This window comes from Felis catus, chromosome B2 (genome assembly GCF_018350175.1).
Source record: "Felis catus isolate Fca126 chromosome B2, F.catus_Fca126_mat1.0, whole genome shotgun sequence".
NCBI lineage: Eukaryota > Metazoa > Chordata > Mammalia > Carnivora > Felidae > Felis > Felis catus.
This window is the reverse complement of record NC_058372.1, coordinates 150,368,384-150,390,151: the sequence shown is the minus strand read 5'-3', so window position 1 is coordinate 150,390,151 and position 21,768 is coordinate 150,368,384. Positions and strand designations below refer to the sequence as shown.

Sequence of the window (21,768 nt, the reverse complement as noted above, 5' to 3'; positions counted from 1 at the left end):
GACCATCACTCTGACAGGACCTCTTGATTTCTTTCACAGTTTTAGTAAATATTAGAAAACACGACAGAACAGCCATTGAGGCACAGGTGTGGAAAAGGACACCGTAAAGGGCTGAAGTCGTGAAAGCCTCAATTACAAACTAGCCACCGTATCAAATGTACAGTCAAGTACAACAATCGAGCAGACTGTAACACAAAAATAAAAACGCGATGGGGCACCTGGGGGGCTCAGTCGGTTGAGCGTCCATCCGACTCTTGATTTTGGCTCAGGTCACGATCTCACGGTTCATGAGTTCCCACCCCACCTCGGGCTCCGTGCTGACAGTGCGGAGCCTGCTTGGGATTCTCTCTCCCTCTCTCTGTGTCCCTCCCCCACTGTGTTCTCCCTCTCTCTTTCTCTCTCAAAATAAGTAAATAAACATGTTTTAAAAAATAAATTAAAAATGCAAGTATCAGATACCTGAAAGCACTCTTTTTTCCCAAAAGGAAAATTAACAGCAAAAGCATGAAGTATTTTTCCAAGAAGGGAAAGTAACCACAATAAAATACCATCAGCACGTAGTTGAATAATTCAATACCAAGTCCAAATTCATAAGGAACGGGTGAGCAGACCCAAGGCAGGGCCCTGAGAGGCCCCCAGCGGGGACGGGCAGCAGCCAGCCAGGCCCCCGCGGCCACCGGGACTCCGCACGAGGGGCCGGGCCGCGGCCGCTGCTGCCCAGAGCCCACCGACCCACAGGTCCTCAGACTGAGTCTCAGGCAGCCTGCGGAGTCCCGTTTGGTATAAAAACCACACCACGTGACCCTCTCCTTGAATAGTTGGCTTCGTTTTTTAAAGAGAATTTCAGCATCAATCCACTACCTTCAGAAAGTTTATCAGAACGTTTACGTACCTTGTGTCGGCTGTATCCCATGACTACTTGCACCTCACCGGGGATGTAAAACAAATTTCCTCAATGCTTCAAAACCGGTCACAGGGGTCCCCGACGATTTATATTTTTCTCTGAAACACATCTTGGTGAGTGGCGTCTACACAGCAGCCCGGCAGCCCAGGGGGGCCGGCTGGTTTTCGCGCCACGGCAGGGCGCGCTCCCTCCGGGTGTACCTTCCCCTCCGTTAAAGCCGTCTGTGCATACGGTCCCTTGCCAGTGTGCACCGAAACATTCTGTTTTGCTATCATTTTGGGGGAAGAGGACTGTTAAGCCTTAAGAAAAGGCCATTTTGAGGGGGGGGGAAAGGGGGCTCCTTCTGATCGGTGACCTTTCCAATTCACACAAAGCAGCTTTGAACTTGCATTTCCGTACTTTTCATAAAGAAACGCTTCAGAGACGTTAGCAGCCAGCTGCAGCTGCTGATTTCAGTATTTGGAAACTCGGTTGTGCTGGATATTTCCTTCAAATTCCTCAGCTGCGCAGGGTCCTTAACTTAGTGCCAGGGAAATTCATTAGGGAAAAACGAACAATTAGCTTCTACGAACATAGTGCAAATTTTTAGAAATGATCAGCACAGTCACAGAAATGTGAATTTCCTCCACTCCAGGCAGAGGCCAGAACGGCAGGCGTTGTGGACAAACGGGGGGACCGCAGCCCCGCCTGCCACGTATCACGTAGACACACCGAGGGGCTCCACGGAACCCCACGTCCTCTTCGCAAACCCAAACGTGTAAGCTGCCCAGGTGAGTAATCGGAACGTGTGAGTGCCGTCGGCCCCAGGAAAGGACCGTGAACTTACTCCTTCCCGTCCGGGGAAAAGCAAAGCCTCCGATAATTGCCACCGAGGGAGAGATGACACTTGTCACAAAACTTGCCAGGAAATAATCAGGGCCGGAGAGGTGGCTTTCTGTCCCGCGCCACAAGAAGGCGCTGGAACACGGGGTGTGGCGACGTCAGGTTGAACAGGATCTCCGTCCTGCACTCCAGCACTCTCCCCATAACCCACCCTGGTGCAAGACGGGGTGGGGCGGGCGGATCCCAGGAGGGCCTCAGTCACGGTTGCGGGACGTCTCCCCTCCGCGCCCCTGTGTCCCCAACTCTGCAGCTGACTTCAAACACATACCTCAAGCGGAGCTACATACGAAGATTCTGGGGGTACTGAAATATGAAGAAATTGTGCACACAGGTTCAGCTTACAGGGTCTCAAACCGCTTTGTACTCTTGCCGGGAATAAGCTCTTGGCCACGGGGCACAGTTACCGAAGGGACGTGCGATTAAAAACCCTGAAGCTAGGGGCACCTGGGTGGCACAGTCGGTTAAGCGTCCGACTTCAGCCAGGTCACGATCTCGCGGTCCGTGAGTTCGAGCCCCGCATCAGGCTCTGGGCTGATGGCTCAGAGCCTGGAGCCTGCTTCCGCTTCTGTGTCTCCCTCTCTCTCTGACCCTCCCCCATTCATGCTCTGTCTCTCTCTGTCCCAAAAAATAAATAAACGTTGAAAAAAAAATTAAAAAAACAAAAAAACCCTGAAGCTATTTCCAAATAATAGCGAATAGGCGAGCTACAAAAATCCTCCCTCGGAGAAAAGTCCTTTGTCTCTGACTCCTACCCGGCCCCCAGCAACGTTACTCTTCAAATCGTTAGAAGGAGGAAGAGAACACATCCTTACAGAATAAATACAAACCAGCGGTGTTCAGACGGAGACACGTTGACCTGGCCGCTCACCAGCACAGACGACGGGGGCCACGCTCAGCGCGTTCCCTGTCATTTCCTTCACCTCCGGAGCGTCCCCGTGCAGGGAAAGACCCTGCGCAGAAAGCCGTCTGCAGACCCAGGAGTCTCGATCAACAGGCCAAGGCGAGCTGTAAATCCCCAAGCCGTGAGTAAGGAACACCCGCCTTCCGGCAAGCAAGGCCTGGAGTGCACCTGGATGCAGCTCAAAGAGCAGCTTTTTGGTCCTCAATACTTCTCAAGGCCATATGCTGCCTGCCAGGGACATTCACGCTCTCCGCACAAAGGGAGAGACCTCCCACCATCCTCCAGGCCTGCCTCTGGCGCAAGATCCGCGAAGAGGAAAGCAAGAAGCAGGAACCATCTAGAATAAACGGTGGGAACAAGACCGTTCCGCTCCCTTTTTATGCCACACTCTCCCAGAACGATCTCTCCCTCACCTGTCCACCCCTGCCGTGTGCCTGCAGCTCCTGGCCCGAGACCGCGTGTCTGCAGAGACCTCAACGCCACACGCACCTTACCTGGCAAATCCTCAACAACAGGTAAATTAGTCAGTGATAACAACGAACGGATTCCTCGGGAGAAAGGTACGGCTGGACGTGCCCCGTGAGCCCTAGGCTACGGGTCACGCACACTACGATTTACTAAAGCGGAATCTTAGTACTGCGTTAGGGGTTCGCCAGGTTCAATAATCCAGTCATCGGGAAGGGGTGCCAACTGGGCAGAAGGGCCGGGGCCACCGCATCCCCTGAAGCCTCTGCCTCTCACAGCCTGAGCGCCGCTCACCCGGCGGCCATGGCTGGCAACACCAAGAAGACCACCCACTAGCTGTGACAATCTGAGCGGCGTCCTCACCCCAAGGGACCATCCTTGACCAGAGCCGGTTATAGACGGCAGGTCTGCAGAAGTAACACCGAGGTGTTAATGTGGTTGGGGGGCCGCAAGTAGCCTCCTGCCCTCCGAGAACCTTCGACAGAACCTCCACGTGGCCGTGGATTTCCAACAGGGACTTACACACATTCTCGGCAAGGCATTCAAGGCCCATGGACTTACATTATTGCACGTGGCCGAAAATGTGGGCTATGGAGGCAGAAAGACAGATTTAAGTCCTAGCTCTGTCCCTTAAAGCACGGAGGCCTTGGGCACAGTCCTCACCTGTAACATAGAAGGTAAGCCCACCTCCCACCCAGGCTGCTGTGACGCCCAACACACGGCGGGGCCCCACGAGTGGCGGCCACCAGGCCTGCCACCCCCCAGAACATCGCGGAGGGCAGACGCTAAGGCCATTCGGCCCCAAATCCTCATCCACACCTGTCCCAGCCTCCCTTCCCGCCTCGGTGCAGCCGTCCTCACAGGGCTCCCGAGACATCTAAACCCCCGCCCTTTCCCCCGGGAAGATCCTCCGGGAGATGTGTGACCTCACGAGGAATTTAACGCACTTTAACTTTCCACACCTTTTTAAATCCGTGAAATCCTGCACTCGTGCCTGAAAGAACATAAACACACCGGCAGAGCACGATGGACTGTTGTCAAAGACGCAGAGAAACAGCTTCCGGGGCAGGAGAGAGAGTCCCCACGTCCAACCCCCTTTCCAGTCAACACCCCTCTCTGCACCTGTAGTCGCCGTCCCGGCGGTGTGATCACCCCTTCCTCGTCTGCCTCTGCGGCTTCCCACCCGAAGAGGCTTCTCGAAGTGCCAGGGGTGAGTTCTGTCTGGTGTTGCATTTTAAATGGACCCGTGTGTCCTGTGTTTCGGTGCGTCCACTGGGGACCACGCTGGAGCCCCATGTCGGCACGACCCGAGCGAACCACGACAGGAACCACGGACATCCAGCCACTGCCCGGATTTGGTGGTTACGGCAAATGCTGCTGCGGACGTCCTGGTGCCAGTCTCTGTCCTGCCGCAGACGTGAGTGCTTTTCTCCGTAGCCGCTCTGCATCCTGCTGCCCGCACGGGAAGGGCGCGTGGGTTCTGCACCGGTGGCTCCGGCAGCCGTGGGAGGTTCTGTGGTCCCACGGCCTCGCGGGCACGTCACGGATCGCTTTTTCTTGGCGGCTAACGGAGTGGTGTGTGGGGACCCGACTGTAACGTTCACGTGTGTTTCCCTGCTGCGTGAGTCTCAACCCCGTCTCCCGTTCGCTGGCCATTAGCTTCCCTCCTTTATAACGTGCTGCCTGCTTAAGGCTTTGGACCACTTTTGGCTAGAGTCGTCTCATTTTTCTTATCCATTAAGAGGAGCCTGGGTATTCTGTATTAATGGCTTAAAAATACATGTTGATGGAATATGTTTCTTTCGAAGGTCCTCCTGGGAGAAGGGAGGAGGAGGATCGGGGGCAGGGGCTCTCGTGTGCCGCCGAAACCTCGCCAACACGCGGATGTCTGCCTCCCTCCGCTGCGGCCTGCCTCCGTGGATGCGCATGTTCACGACAAACACACACACGCGCACGTTCTAAGTGACAGTCACTCTTTGTGGCTACGTTTTAAATCTCTTCTCCCAGTGTTTACATTTTTATAGCATGAACTTACAGGATAAGCCTCGTGTGAACTCCAGGGCGAAAGGTAACTGTTGAACACTGAGGCTAACCCAGTTTTAGTAAACCGGGCGGGGGCTACGGCCATCGTTCACAGCCATGGCTAAGGGACCCTAGCCATGAGGCACACCAGCTACGAGACCAGTGGAGAGAGGAGGATACACGCGGAGAGGGAGTCCCTGGCTGTGTGCACATGAAAGCTCGGCCCTCCGTGGTGCGTGTCAGTGTCACGGCCCCGTGCAGAGCGCCGCCCTATCGCCCTGCCGTGCTGCACGACCTGGGAGGCTCTGTCAGCATCTGGGAAGAAGTTAAGCCACGCTGTGGAAGAGTCCGTCATAAACTGTCCGTGTGTGTGTGTGTGTGTGTGTGTGTGTGTGTGTGTGTGTGTGACTGGGCATCGCGCGTGTGGGCGTCGGCTCCCGCATCCGGAAGCTCCCTGGTCTGACTTTCTCAACAATCCCCACGACCTGCGGAGCCTCTGAGCACAACAGCTGCTCTCCACGTCCACGTTTGTGCAGAATAAGAGCGCGGCTACGGCGGGGGGCTGACGGGCCTTTTCCGTAGCTGCCTGGAAGTTACTCAACGCACCAGCAGCAGCAGCAGGCGTGAGGCCACTGGCCTCACTGGCCACCGGCCAGGCCCCCTGAGGTCACAGCCCCAACCCCGGGGAAGCGGAAAGGGACGCTCACCTGCAGAGAGAGGGTCTGAGAGGACAGCCGGCCCCGTCCTCACCCCAACTCTGCCCTGAAACACGGGGCTTTTCCCGCGGCTCCCACACAACACACACCGGACTTCTGAGCAGACCGTTGTCCATCATCCATCCCGTGGACCAGAAAACCCACACGGGCACTGAGAAAACGGAGCACGTCCATAGAGTCAAATTATAATTACCGATGCCGGCCTGGAAAAATACGCCAGCGCCCGGTACAGCGGTTTGATTCCAAAAACAAAGGACTGTTTGGAGAACGTAAGAGATTCAGCCGATTCTGTACATAAAGACCTTCCCGATAAAGATCTTTCAGACGCAGCTTAATTTTTCAAACGGTACCACTAAAATCACAGAGACGGGCATCCCCTGGCTTTCTCCTTTGTACGATAAGGCTCAGCGCAAGCCGGTGCCACACGCCGGAGGGGAAGTAAGTCTGTGACAGTACGTCCCAGAGCGAGGGACACACACGGAGGCCGACCGTGTGCGCTCATCCCCCCCTTACTCCACGAGTCTGCGCAAGAATTATTAGGTGCAAATGTTAGCTCGCTAAAAATATTTGTCAGCAACTTTTAGCTCTTGGATAACAAAATAGTTATTTGAAATAAATATATTTTAATTTCGCGTTATGCACACCCCGTGGCTTTTAAGCGATGACCAGTCACTGGAAATATTAGGTTTCGCGTCGCTGTTAATTACAGACGTCATCAGGCTGCAGCGGTTATGAGTTCTGGCCTGTGCCTTGGCTGTTGGTGTAAGCGTCTGAATCATGAGCAGAATTCCTAATTAGAAGATGCCTGACCTTTAAATAAAAAAATGAGTCTAGAAGTAAATCCTGAACGCAAACGTCTCAATATTCCACATGAAAAATCAGGACTAGGCTCTGTCCTTTATTATCACCGTGGCTACGTTCTACTATAGTCTAATCTAGGGACGGTGATGCAAAGGTCACGGGGCCCCTTCACAGATGCGCCGATAGGTCCTCTCGGCCAATTAATCACAACTCAAGGGGCGACTGGGTGGCTCAGTCGGTTAAGCCTCAGACTTATGGTCTCACAGCTCGAGCCCCGCGTCGGGCTCTGTGCTGACGGCTCGGAGCCTGGAGCCCGCTTCGGATTCTGTGTCTCCCTCTCTCTCTGTCCCTCCCCTGCTTGCACTCTGTCTCTCTCAAAAATAAATAAACATTAAAAAAACTCTTTTTAAATCACAACTCAAGCTGAAAAACATTCTCAAATAAAAATGACGTGAATCATTTATATCATTTTCGGTAAAATATTAGCGGAAAACGGACCATCCCGTAAGTTACTCTCCTGCCGGTAAGATTACCTTCGGTGCGTGAGCTCTCTTATGAGTAATAAAGCAACACAAATAAACCATCTGGGGACGGACCTGTGAAGAACGGTCCTCCTTCTCTTTGCAAACGTATACACATAAAACCAGAACTTTCCTTTTTCTTTTTTGCCAAAGAAAACACGTGGGCATTTGCACTGCTGACTGCAGCCCTTGGTCGTTCCGAAAAGACTAAGAACCCTGAGTCGAAGAAGCTACCAACCTTCAGACCAGGGCTGCGGCTGGGAAAGCCTCTTGAAACCGTTTTCATCCTGTTTTAGGCTCTGTCGGCGACACGAGCCCAGCGCCCGCTAGCCCTCACCACCACCTACACTGCATTTCTTGCGAACCGCGAGCACACAGGCGTGGAGGGTCAGGACGCGGCGCGCGAGGGCACCTACCGGGGCACCGGGGCGTCTTGTGGGCCACGGCCGTGCCACTGACGGGCCTCCCGTTGGGCGTGACGCACCAGCAGTATCCCGTGTAGCTGTGACACTGCACCTGCGGGACGGCAGGACGGGGTCAGCTCGCTGCCGTGCTCGAGGCGGCCCCACTAGGAGGCCACGTGCCTCTTACCTGGCTGCATCTGGACACAGTGGCAGACGGGCGGCCCCAGGACCCAGGGGTTTGTAGGCGACCCAGGCGCTTCTGCCGCGCACGCCGGCTCGCCGCCTCTGAGACGGGCCCCAGCAGTCCCAAGACAGGCTCGGTGTCTCCCCACTGCGCCCAGACCACGATGAGGAGGGAGGGACGGCGTCCGTCCCGCCCCCGAGGTCTCCCCAGCATCCTGCCCACCTCTGAGCCCCGGGGTCTCCCCAGCACCCCACCTGCCCCCCGGGTCTCCCCAGCATCCTGCCCACCTCCCCTGCCCCCCCAGGTCTCCCCAGCATCCCTCCCACCTCCCCTGCACCCCCAGGTCTCCCCAGCATCCCTGCCCCCCACCCGGGAATCCACAGCATCTCACCTGCCCCCCTGGGTCTCCCAGCATCCTGCCCACCTCCTAGCCCCAGGATCTCCCCAGCACCCCACCTGCCCCCCTGGGTCTCCCCAGCATCCTGCCCACCTCCCCTGAACCCCCAGGTCTCCCCAGCATCCCTGCCCCCCACCCGGGTCTCCCCAGCATCCCACCTGCCCCCCAGATCTCCCCAGCATCCCTGCCCCCCACCCGGGTCTCCCCAGCATCCCACCTGCCCCCCAGATCTCCCCAGCATCCCTGTCCCCCACCCGGGAATCCACAGCATCCCACCTACCCCCCTGGGTCTCCCCAGCATCCTGCCCACCTCCTAGCCCCAGGGTCTCCCCAGCATCCCTGCCCCCCACCCGGGTCTCCCCAACATCTCACCTGCCTCCCTGGGTCTCCCCAGCCTCCCGTCCACCTCCCCTGCACCCCCAGGTCTCCCCAGCATCCCTCCCACCTCCCCTGCACCCCCAGGTCTCCCCAGCATCCCTGCCCCCCACCCAGGTCTCCCCAGCATCCCACCTGCCCTCCAGATCTCCCCAGCATCCTTGCCCCCCACCCAGGAATCCACAGCATCCTGCCTGCCCCCCCGGGTCTCCCCAGCATCCTGCCCACCTCCTAGCCCCAGGGTCTCCCCACCACCCCACCTGCCCCCCGGGTCTCCCCAGCATCCTGCCCACCTCCCCTGCCCCCCCAGGTCTCCCCAGCATCCCTCCCACCTCCCCTGCACCCCCAGGTCTCCCCAGCATCCCTGCTCCCCACCCAGGAATCCACAGCATCCCGCCTGCCCCCCTGGGTCTCCCCAGCATCCTGCCTACCTCCTAGCCCCAGGGTCTCCCCACCACCCCACCTGCCCCCCGGGTCTCCCCAGCATCCTGCCCACCTCCCCTGCCGCCCCAGGTCTCCCCAGCATCCCTCCCACCTCCCCTGCACCCCCAGGTCTCCCCAGCATCCCTGCCCCCCACCCAGGAATCCACAGCATCCGGCCTGCCCCCCTGGGTCTCCCCAGCATCCTGCCCACCTCCTAGCCCCAGGGTCTCCCCACCACCCCACCTGCCCCCCGGGTCTCCCCAGCATCCTGCCCACCTCCCCTGTACCCACAGGTCTCCCCAGCATCCCTGCCCCCCACCCAGGAATCCACAGCATCCCACCTGCCCCCATGGGTCTCCCCAGCATCCTGCCCATCTCAGAGCCCCGAGGTCTCCCCAGCACCCCACCTGCCCCCCCCCCGAGTCTCCCCAGCATCCTGCCCACCTCCCCTGCACCCCCAGGTTTCCCCAGCATCCCTCCCACCTCCCCTGCACCCCCAGGTCTCCCCAGCATCCCTGCCCTCCACCCGGGTATCCACAGCATCCCACCTGCCCCCCCGGGTCTCCCCATCATCCTGCCCACCTCCTGGCCCTGGGGTCTCCCCACCACCCCACCTGCCCCCCGGGTCTCCCCAGCATCCCTCCCACCTCCCCTGTACCCACAGGTCTCCCCAGCATCCCTGCCCCCCACCCAGGTATCCACAGCATCCCACCTGCCCCCCTGGGTCTCCCCAGCATCCTGCCCACCTCCTAGCCCCAGGGTCTCCCCAGCATCCCTGCCCCGCACCCGGGTCTCCCCAGCATCCCACCTGCCTCCCTAGGTCTCCCCAGCCTCCCGTCCACCTCCCCTGCACCCCCAGCATCCCTCCCACCTCCCCTGCACCCCCAGGTCTCCCCAGCATCCCTGCCCTCCACCCGGGTATCCACAGCATCCCACCTGCCCCCCCGGGGTCTCCCCAGCATCCTGCCCACCTCCAAGCCCCGGGGTCTGCTCACCACCCCACCTGCCCCCCGGGTCTCCCCAGCATCCTGCCCACCTCCCCTGCCCCCCCGGGTCTCCCCAGCATCCCTCCCACCTCCCCTGCATCCCCAGGTCTCCCCAGCATCCCTGCCCCCCACCCGGGAATCCACAGCATCCCACCTGCCCCCCTGGGTCTCCCCAGCATCCTGCCCACCTCCTAGCCCCAGGGTCTCCCCAGCATCCCTGCCCCCCACCCGGGTCTCCCCAGCATCCCACCTACCTCCCTGGGTCTCCCCAGCCTCCCGTCCACCTCCCCTGCACCCCCAGGTCTCCCCAGCTTCCCTCCCACCTCCCCTGCACCCCCAGGTCTCCCCAGCATCCCTGCCCTCCACCCGGGTATCCACAGCATCCCACCTCCCCCCCCGGGTCTCCCCAGCATCCTGCCCACCTCCTAGCCCTGGGGTCTCCCCAGCACCCCACCTGCCCCCCTGGGTCTCCCCAGCATCCCTCTCACCTCCCCAGCATCCCTGCCCCCCACCTGGGTATCCACAGCATCCCACCTGCCCCCCCAGGGTCTCCCCAGCATCCTGCCCACCTCCAAGCCCCGGGGTCTGCTCACCACCCCACCTGCCCCCCGGGTCTCCCCAGCATCCTGCCCACCTCCCCTGCCCCCCCGGGTCTCCTCAGCATCCCTCCCACCTCCCCTGCATCCCCAGGTCTCCCCAGCATCCCTGCCCCCCACCCAGGAATCCACAGCATCCCACCTGCCCCCATGGGTCTCCCCAGCATCCTGCCCACCTCCGAGCCCCAAGGTCTCCCCAGCACCCCACCTGCCCCCCCGAGTCTCCCCAGCATCCTGCCCACCTCCCCTGCACCCCCAGGTTTCCCCAGCATCCCTCCCACCTCCCCTGCACCCCCAGGTCTCCCCAGCATCCCTGCCCTCCACCCGGGTATCCACAGCATCCCACCTGCCCCCCCGGGTCTCCCCAGCATCCTGCCCACCTCCTAGCCCTGGGGTCTCCCCAGCACCCCACCTGCCCCCCTGAGTCTCCACAGCATCCCTCCCAGCCCCAGCTCCTCTCCCCCCCACCCCCACTCCTCCATCCACACAGACACACGCCAGAGAGGGCATCCCCTGCTGTCGGTGCCTCTGCCCACTTCTCCCCCACTCCAGCCCCTGCCAGGCCCCCGGAGGCCCAGTGATATAAAAGCACAGCGTTCATGTCACTATCGGACAGCAGACTGTTTGTTTCTCTGCGAAGGGCTGTGTTCGTTAGCCCCGCACTTCAGGGATTTTTGCCTCAATGGGGAACAGTGGTGTTGACAGCAAAGACTCGGCCACACGTAAGACAGAGAACTGGGTTATTTTCCTGACTGACTCTGACCAACAAGGTGGGAGGAAAGTCACAAACCCACCTCGCGCCAGGGTCACCGGCGGCCTGCGCCTTCCCGCACCCGCCCCAGGCGTGGTAAACTAGGACTGCTTCCCACGGAAGGCCCGGGGTCAGTGGGGCCCGCTCCCCTCCCGGAAGGGCTGGGCCAGGCCAGCGCCCGGGGACAGCGGCCGGCGGCACGGCCCCGACGCGGGCACTTGCGCCGGGACGGGCGTGAGTGAGTGAGCTCACCAGGACCACCGCCAGCGGTAACAGCCCCGCCAGGACCTCCCTTCCCAGCTGTGCACGGGGGCCCCCAGGGACACCCCCTCCCCCCCCCCCCCCCCGCAGCTGGGAGCAGACGCTGCGGGGACCGGACGGGGCCAAGGGCCTCACCTGGCTGTAGGTGCCGTCGTCGTTGCATTCCGGAATAAACACCTGCTGCAGCTCCTTCCGGGCCTGCTCCTGGGTGTACTTCCTCTCGGCCACGCACCTGGACACGTCTGCGGGGAGAGCACAGCACACGCACCAGTTACACAACCGGGACCCACGAGCGTGTGAGCCACCGGGCCACGTGGGGGCGCGGGGTCGCAGCGCCCCCGGCGGGAAGGTGACGGGAGCAGGTTTGCTCTGCACTCGATGAGCGAGGGAGCCGAGGCTCAGAGAAGCCGCTCTGCCCGTCCTGCTAAAAGGCAGGTGCTGCCTCCTGGGAAACGAAGAAGCTCCGGCCGCGGCCGGCTGCAGGCGGGCTCTCTGCGGGTCCAGGCCGCACGTGGGGGCCCTCGGACACCGCGCCGGCCCGGGACACCCGCCCCACCTGAAGACCGCCTCGGCGGGACCTGCACAACGGCCCTCGCGTGTGTCGCACTGTCCCGGGGTCTCAAAGCGATACTAAGGTCCTGCCCCCTCCAGCTCCAGGAGGAAAATCTGACAGCGTGTCAGATGAAAAGCCAAACACCCTCAGCCCGCCCTCCGCTCTGTCCCAGACTTTCAGGTGTTGGCATTAGCGATACTGCGGCAGAACCTGATAAAAAGCACCCAGTTCCTACTGCTCCTCAGGAAGCCGTCTCCTGAGACCCAGTAAGTCGGTGAGAAGGGAAGCGGCTAAAAACACCGAGTGCGTCTCGTCTCCTTCCGGACACGGACACCCTCAAACCAATCACGGGCACGCGGGTGTGCACGAGGGACGTGGCGGCTCGTGCGCGAGGCTGCCGTCCTCTCCGCCACCCCCCCCCAGCCCGCACCGGCCTGCGTGCGACACGGGGGCCCGGCGGGCAGCGCCTCCCGCTGCGGGCCCCAGGCCTCCTGGGATGGGCTCCGGGGTGCGAGCCCCTTGGACACCGCAGCACGGCGTGCGTGGCCAAGCACCCACGTGCGTCGCCCACGGGCCTCTCGCCCCCCGACACGCCACCACAAGTTCACGCTCCCTTCTTTGGGCCGCCGTGCGACGTAGCTCATGTGAGTTTTAGAGCTTGAAAAGACAGGCTTTCCCCGTGTTTCTAAAGTGTTTCCAGATTTATTTATTTTTTTTAACGTTTATTTATTTTTGAGACAGAGAGAGAGCATGAACAGGAAAGGGGCAGAGAGAGAGGGAGACACAGAATCCGAAGCAGGCTCCGGGCTCCAAGCTGTTCAGCACAGAGCCCGACGCGGGGCTCGAACTCACAGACCGCGAGATCATGACCTGAGCCGAAGTCGGACGCTTAACCGACTGAGCCACCCAGGCGCCCCAAGTGTTTCCAGATTTAAATAACAGGCTGTCTCGATCTGAAGGGGCCTCTGGACTCCGAGAGCTGCTTCTTCAAACGTGTGCCCTGGCCAACAGCTTTAGATGGCGACTTCTCGTGGTCTGGTAGCAAATCCTGCTGGCCCTGACTGCGTGCCCTCTGGGCACCCGCTGCGGGGCTCGGGGCCGCAGCCACGGCCCCAGCGGCATCGGCCTGCTGCATACAGACTCTGCTGCCGAACATCCCCGTCCCCGGCTTCTGCGGACCCCGGGCCGCCGGCCGCGCCGTGTGTCACGGGCATGCGCGCTGCAGAAGACGCTCTTCCCTCCAGGCCGGTGCTCGTGTGTGGATCTCCGCTTTGGCCTGGCCAGCCGGCACTCGGCAACATGTGGTTTTAATGCAGCCTGTGTTTTAGCTGAGGACAAATCACCGCTTTGCTGGACTTGTGTCCTCGTGTTTTTAGCACAACCTGTGGTTTGACCGTCTAAAAGGAAAAGCGACGGGAGTTCCAGCTTGCACGGTCTCCACCAGGGTCCCGACGGAATCGCAAATCACTTCTGATACTTGAACCATCGTGGAACGTGCCAGAAGAGCATACATTTTCCAAACAACGTGTGGGCCTCGTTCCTGGCCTGGACGCACTTCCTTCAAAGACTCTGCGCTTAGCGCTGATCGGACGTCCTCGGACAGGCAGCGCTCACGTCTGACGGAGACTAAATTCCAAGTTTTTGTCTGGCACATGGCAGGCTGTGTAGTCACAGGAAAGAGGACTCTGAGGCCCGGAACGGCCGAGTCGGCATCAGATGTCCCCCGAAGTTAAGTCCGTGACCACCTACTGAACGAACGTGCCGTCCGTCTCCCACCGCCGGCCTGGTGTCCCTTTCCTAGATCTTCTGAATGACGGTCTTCACGACTGAGCAGGGTCTGGACGGCACCCACCAGATCAATGCTCCTGAAATATGCAAAATGCCAGGGATTTCGCTCAAAATTAGTCACGCCTCCCTTGTGCTCTCTTCAGCGTGTTACTTCCTTCATCGTGGTCGGAACATTTCACACAAGACCCACCTCCTCAGCAAGCGCTTCTGGGTTCCATGCGCCACAGAGCACTACAGGTGATCCCGCATCGCTGACGCTCTCCGCCGCGGCCGTAAGGTCACGTTAAACCCCTACCTTGTTAACGTGTACACGCTCGGGATGAATCGAACGCCCCCCTTTACGGAAATCCAAGTGTTCAGCCCAGCAAGATGCGGGGCGAGGCTGGATGTTTTTCTGGCCGGTGACTCGGTCTGGAATGGCTACCGAGTGGTTTTGACTTTCAGCCTGGTGCCGTGTGCTCTCTGAGGTCCAGACGCCCTCACGGCTCTGTGCCCATGCCCGGCACAGGCCCGGCCCGGGTGAGGTTGGCCTCAGGGCAGGGGAGCCGGATGAGCAGAGGCCACCAGACAAAGGAGGCACACTCTCCCTGGGCGGTGGCCTCAGAAATGATGGCCCTATGAGACACTTTTATTTTTGCTGGCATCCAGTGAAGGCAGACGCGGGATTTCAAAGGTTGTACTATTTTATCCACCCATAATTTCAAAGGCCAGACTCCGAGGAAAATGGAGGACTCGGCACCACCACGCTCTTCGCATAAATAGAACATTCTGTGCCTCCTTAACGTCGGTGGGTGTGCGGTGATGCAAGACCAGAAGGGCGAGCAAGGCGCCCCGTCCACCGAGCCACTGCCGCTCGGCGAGGGCAGGGGTGCCGTACGTCCTCCGGCACCACTCCGTGACCGCAGCGCTCTGGAGCGGGAGGGGGAAGGAACAGAGTTTCCCTTTTACATAAGTGTTATCGTTTCAAATGCAGAAAGACAGAAACAAATTATAATAGGAAAACCTCGAGTACATGCTTGGGGTTGCCAAGCCATACAGGAAAAAACCTACATGGCTGTAAGCTGTTGCAAGAATGTATCGAAGTATTCGGAGTCTGTGCAACATTTGTACAGGAGACGACCGGTCACAACCATCTGCCGGGTAACTGATAACCGCGAGCATCAGGGCATCAAACGAGACCACCGTGCAACCGTCACCACGTCCCCTTTACGGAGTCTGAGTGCCACGCTCCCGGGCCCGGCCCGGCGCTGCGCTGTCGCTCGCGGCTCTGCTGGTGAGCCAGCGTTGCGGGAACACGCGTGTGGGTGGAGCACAGGGAAGACCGTTCTTCACGCAACATTCCAAAGAGTCTTGTGCTTCTGACCGCGGCTGGAACGTGCGAGCAATGATGCTGCTTCCCGTCGTGTCTACTTTAGTCCGCAAGGAAGGACGTTCCTAACCTCGGACCTGTTAGAACGCCATAAAAGAGTGAAGGTGAACGTGACTGGCGTAGGGTTTCTGCAAGAGAGACGCACAGATGTGACGAAAGTGCTAGGACACTGCTTTCTGCAACGGCTACTTCAGGTGGCCTGCCTGTGGGAAGGAAGTGCAGCTTCGACACGGCACGTAGCACGAACAAGGACCCCGCCTGAAGACTGGATGCAGGAGAGAGTCACGTGTACACACACATGTGCACGCACAGAGACATCTGCACACACACACACAGACAACTCCCTTGCTGTCAAGTTCCTTTTAGAACAGTGCACGATTGATCTCTCCTCTTGTCTGGTGGCCCAGAGGTTTTTACTCACCATCTGTGCACACAGATGCACACACGCACACACATCTGTACACATACACATGCGTACACGGGTACACATACATATATGCACAGACACACAGGTGCACGTGCACACACAGATACACACCCAATACACACCCAATACACACCCACACGCAGGTATACAGACACACAATACACACCCACATGCACACGCAGATATGCAAACATACACAATACATACCCACATGCATACGCACACACAGATATACACACACAATATACGCCCACATGCACATGCACACACAAAATACACACCCACATGCACACACAGATATAAACACACTATACACACCCACATGCACACGCACACACAGATATGCACACACACAATACACACCCACATGCACATGCAGATATGCACACACACAATACACACCCACATGCACATGCAGATATGCACACACACAATACACACCCACATGCACACGCACACAGATATGCACACACACAATACACACCCACATGCACACGCACACACAGATGCACACACACAATACACACCCACATGCACACGCACACAGATATGCACACACACAATACACACCCACATACACACGCACACACAGATATGCACACACACAATACACACCCACATGCACACAGATATGCACACACACAATACACACCTACATGCACACGCACACAGATATGCACACACAATACACACCCACATGCACACACACACAGATATACACACACAATATACACCCACATGCACATGTACACACAATACACACCTACATGCACACACAGATATGCACACACACAATACACACCCACATGCACACGCACACACAGATATACACACACAATATACACCCACATGCACACGTACAACACAATACACACCCACATGCACACACACACAGATATGCACACACACAATACACACCCACATGCACATAGACATGCACATATACACATATATGCACACACAATACACACAGCTACCTATACATACACACAAGCACACAAGCATATGTGCAGATACACATATATATGCACACATGTGCATGCACAGATACACACATGCACACATACACACAGATACACACAACACACAAAGATATACATGCACATGTGCACACTAGACACACATGCACACACATACATGCACACAATCATGCACACACACATTCCACACATCCCGCGTAGATTTCTTTTACAGAAATCTCTGTTTTGTTGAAGAAAATAATAGCAGGCTAAGAGCTGACTTAGCGTAGCCAAACCACACTCTGGGGCCGGACGCTTGCTGTGGGTTCACAAAGCCTCCTGGTGAAGTTACAGGAAACACCCAGACGGCTCTGGCCTCCCAAAGGCGACGCCCCCGAAGTGAAAGGAGCCTGTTTCTTTACATTCCGCGTGTAAATCAAGGCTTGTTAGGAGCCTTCTCATGATTAGGAAAATGGTTGAACAGAAAGAATTCTTAGTGTTCACCTGGCCCCACCACCCTGTTTTAGAGACGAGAAGGCTGGTGTGGACGTGCAGCCCCAGCCAGCCGGTGAGAGAAACCGAGGCTGAATCTGCAGTTCTCACACCTGAGCGGGCGTCAGAGCACTGGGAAGTGTGCAGGGCAGGCGCTGGGACCTCCCGGCACCGCCCCACCCCTCGGGGGCCCCGATGTCTGCGTTCCGAGCGCCCACGTGGACAAACAGGCAGAGAGGAGAGGCCAGCGACTGTGGAGGAGTCTCGGGCTGCGGGGCGGTTACATCACATTTTTAGCAAAACTAACGGAAAGGTAGAGGGCGTTCAGAGACGCCAACACCAAGCCCAGCGGGGGTGAGCGACGCCTCCGGGCTCCGCAGAAATCCTCGGGGACGACACGCCCCGCTCACGCTGCCCTGCAGGTCGCTGCTTCCCGCTGGGTTTCCGGGACACAGGTGCCCAGCGCTTGGGCTGCCCTCCTGGGGATCTGGCCGCTCAGAGCCCAGTGTCAGCAAGAAGTCCCTCCGTGGGCAGCCCGTGGACCGCACGTCCACAGAGGGAGGCGCTGGGGCCGCCAGGGTCTGTCCCCATCGAGGCCGCGGGCTCTGCTGTGTGTTCCCCATCATGGGAGGGTCCCCGGTGCAGCTCGCCAGCTACGAGGTAACACTCCCCAAGGCGCCACCCCCAGTGGCTTTTCCCACCGCCACCAACAGGCCCAGAGGGACCACGGGTCTCCGCAGGGCTGTGGGGAAGGTTCCGAGCAGGCAGCCGTGGCGGGAGGCCTCTGTGGATGGGCCAGCAGGTTTCCCCAGACAGCACTATGACCCGGGATTTGTCCCGGCAGGGACTGACCACGGACGGAGGCCCCACAAGCACGTGTTCTGGCTTCTACTTATAGTCACCGCTTGTCCAAGAAAACCCCGTGGGTGTGTGTCACTCGGGGTTCATGCAACACGATCGTCACGAAGAACAACAACCACTCATCCGTCCGTCCCCGATGCGGGCACGCAGTTCTGCCTCCACACGGACGTTGCCAAGGCCCCGCACGTCTGGCCCGCGTGCCGTGTGCTCACCGTGGCACGGGGAGACCGTGGCCTCGCTCAGCCAGCCACGACGAGGACCACGAGACACTGGCAGCAAACAGGAATGGGGAGAGATCGGGAGCATTTTGTAAGCATGTTCCTTTTCTTAGAAACTCCTGGGGCCCAGAATCCCCGAGACGGGCTGTTTCTGTCCCGTTTCCGCTATGACTTTGCTTCCGGAAATCCCAAAGTCGCTCCAACGCCTCCTGTTGGACTGTTCCTCCTCCTTGTTTTCTGGCTTTTTCACTGGATGCCAGAAATGTTGTCGAAAAGCAAGACAGCCCCAATGGACTCAGATCAAAGGGAAAATATTAATGTGTTTGCTAAGCTCTGAAAACCCAAACTCCACAAAATTTCTAAGAAAATAGGAGAAAAATCCATCGGTGCCAATCACTGCATTTCTATTCAAGGGCAACACTTAGATCATGACATCGAATGCATAAACTATTTTAATCCAGCTTAATGAAACGTGGACTAAAACATTTTAGTTGTTTTCAAACCAGTACATTCCAAACAGGCCAGTGGGACTGCCACCCACCCAACGTCCTCAGAATATGCGGTTGCCCATCTGCCAGACTGGCACTATTTCAACCCCAGGGACAATGTGAGAAAAACCCAGACGGCTGTTTGTAGCACGTGAAGCGGTGCAAGGGGACCTTCGGTCTCGTGCCCCCTCCTTTCCGTTCGGAGACGCGAGCTTCTGACCCGGCCGTGCTGTCGAATCTGCTGTACTCGTGCCCTGAGAGGGACGTAGGCGGTACCATGACTTCCCCAGTCCGGCAGGACTCCTGTCTCTGGCCCCCATCCGCACCGGGGCTCCCTTTTGCCTCTTCCCACTCCCCGTGAACCGTTTCCTCCCTGTTGGAGCCCTGGGCAGGGGAACGGCGTTGGTAAGCGATGGCACAGTTCGCCAGTCTACACGAAGGAGCCCATCCCCTGGACGGGGGCCGATCGCCACCGTGAGCCGGGATCCAGGCGGAAGGCTGCTTCCGCAGGGACGGTCCCGTTGCAGCCTGGAAGCCCCTTTCCAGGGCAGCCCCCAGCGCGGCACAGGTTCCTGTCCCCTACGAGATGAGGGCTGTTCCCAAATCATGCATCACGCGTATCAGGGGTGCGTGACGCCCGGTTATTTTAAACAAACGTGTGACTAATAATTTCGCTGTCAATAATCTTCATATTCGCCACCCTTGCCAGCTGAAGCACCAAATAAACTTGACTTTGAAATCTACGGGCATCCATACATTTTTTTTATTTTTTATTTTAACCCCTTGGATTTCAGTGGAACCAGCTTTTGTGAAGTGAGTTTTATGTCTGCTCACTCCCCTTAGCACATTTTCTATGTCACAGATTTATGGTCTGAAATTGGTTGAGGGGAGTGAATGAGAATCCCAGCCAAGGGAATTTCCCAGAAAAGCTAGGCTGGATCCAAATACAAAGAGGGGAACGATGACATTGTCAAAAAGGACACACGCGTCCAAAAGCAGCCCAGCACGGACGCCACGGTGGGCAGAGCGGAGCCCCGAGTCAAGGGCTCTGGAGAGCGACCTCGGGAGGCCTTTGCGTCAGGTTTCCACCCAGGGAGGACAGGGGCCCGGGCCCTGGTCTAACTAACCCCCCCCACCAGGTGCCCGCTGGGGATCACAAAGGCAGAGACTAACCCCGGCAGCTCCCCCGTGGCCTTCCGGCAGAACAGCTGATCGGGGTCATCTACAGGAACGTGGCACGAGAAAGCAGCATTGACTCAAACTTTACCACCGCCCCCACAGCGTGCTTCCGCGGACAAGGCCAGCACAGGCGACTGCTTCTAGAAGCTTCCCTGAAGACCAAGTCGCCTGATATTTGAATCTATTCCTAAATCGCCTCTCCTTTCTCAGCGCAGATAACTGACGTGTAAAACTATAATCGAGGCGTCCAAATTTTTCTCAGTTTGACGAGTTCAGAATGAGAGTGCAGAAATTAGACACAGAACAGAGGAAAAGAACCCCTCACGCGGGTACTTTTCTTTGAGGCCACTTTTCCGTGAGACGTGGTCATGCCGTTTCTGGCCAGACCCACTGCAAATCACTCTTTTAAGTTCCAGCACAGTAAACATGCAGTGTTATATCTCAGATGCACAATGTAGTGATTCTGCAGTTACACATACCCTCGGTGCTCAACGCGACCCACGTCCTCTTTACCCGCTTCCTGCTTCCCCCCCCCCCCACCACCTCCCCTCCGGTGACTCAACTGTGTTCTCTGTAGTTCAGACTCCATTCTGGGCTCATCTCTCTTTCTTTTTCCTTTGTTCATTTGTTTCCTTTCTTGCATTCCACATACAAGTCAAACCCTATGGCGTTTGTCTCTCTCTGCCTCGCTTATTTCGCTCAGTATGATACACTCTGGCCGCACCCATGTCGCTGCAAATGGCAAGATTTCATTCTTTTTGATGGCTGAGTAATATTCCACTGCATACATGCCACATTAGCTTCATCCATTCACTTGTCAACGGACATCTGGGCTGCTTCCATAATCCGGCTGTTGTAGATGATGTCGCTAGAAACATTAAGGTGCACGAATGCCTTCGAACTGGTGTCCTTGTATTCTCTGGGTAAATACCTAATAATGCGACTGCTGGATCTTAGGGTAGTTCTGGAACCTCTGAGGAACCTCCATACTGTTTTCCAGGGTGGCTCCACCAGTTTGTATTCCCCCCAGCAGTGCACGAGGGTTCCCCTTTCTCGACACCCCAATATCTACTGGTTCCTGAGTTGTCAACGTTAGCCATTCTGACAGGTGTGAGGTGGTATCTCAGTGTGGCTTTGAGCTGTATTTCCCTGATCATGAGCGACGGTGAGCATCTTTTCATGTGCCGGTTGGCCATCCGGATGTCTTCTTTGCAGAAGTGTCCGTTCGTGCCTTCTGCCCATTTTTTAATTGGATTATTTGTTCTTAGGGTATTGAGTTGCATAAGTTCTTTACAGATTTCAGATGCTGACCCTTTATCGGATATGTCGTTTGCCAATATCTTCTCCCATTCCGTAGGCTGCCTTTTAGTTTTGCTGATTGTTTCCCTTGCCATGCAGAAGCCTTTTATTTTGATAAAGTGCCAATAGTTTATTTTTGCTTTTGTTTCCCTTGCCTCCAGAGACGTATCTCGAAAAATGAAAATCATCTGAATCCCCGCACAACTGTCCAGACACCGTCTTTCCTAGTAAAAAGCGTATGAGGGGCGCCTGGGTGGCTCCGTCGGTTGGGCGTCCAACTTCAGCTCAGGTCATGATCTCACAGTTTGTGGGTTCGAGCCCCGTGTCGGGCTCTGTGCTGACAGCTCGGAGCCCGGAGCCCGCTTCGGATTCTGTGTCTCCCTCTCTCTCTGCCCCTCCCCTGCTTGTGCCCTGTCTCTTTCTAAATGCAACTCTGTTGGGGCTCAAAGCATCAGCATACTATGTGGAGACAAACCCTTCACTAACATAGGAAGTATTTCAGTGTTTTGCTCGGAGCGTGCTAGTTAAATCTAAATCTGCTTCCTA

The 21,768-nt window shown here is 57.6% G+C and overlaps 1 protein-coding gene across 5 annotated transcripts in view; it reads right to left on the bottom strand.

Annotated features, from left to right (window-relative positions):
- Positions 1-21,768, bottom strand: part of SMOC2 (SPARC related modular calcium binding 2) — a 167,956-nt gene that overhangs the window by 100,070 nt on the left and 46,118 nt on the right. For all 5 annotated transcript variants that reach the window (XM_023254609.2, XM_023254610.2, XM_023254613.2 and 2 more), the window contains exons 3-4: positions 11,725-11,831; positions 7,629-7,728 (exon numbers count right to left, since the gene is read on the bottom strand). In XM_023254609.2, coding sequence (XP_023110377.1) covers positions 7,629-7,728; positions 11,725-11,831 — 207 coding nt within the window. The remainder of the gene's footprint in view (positions 1-7,628; positions 7,729-11,724; positions 11,832-21,768) is intronic.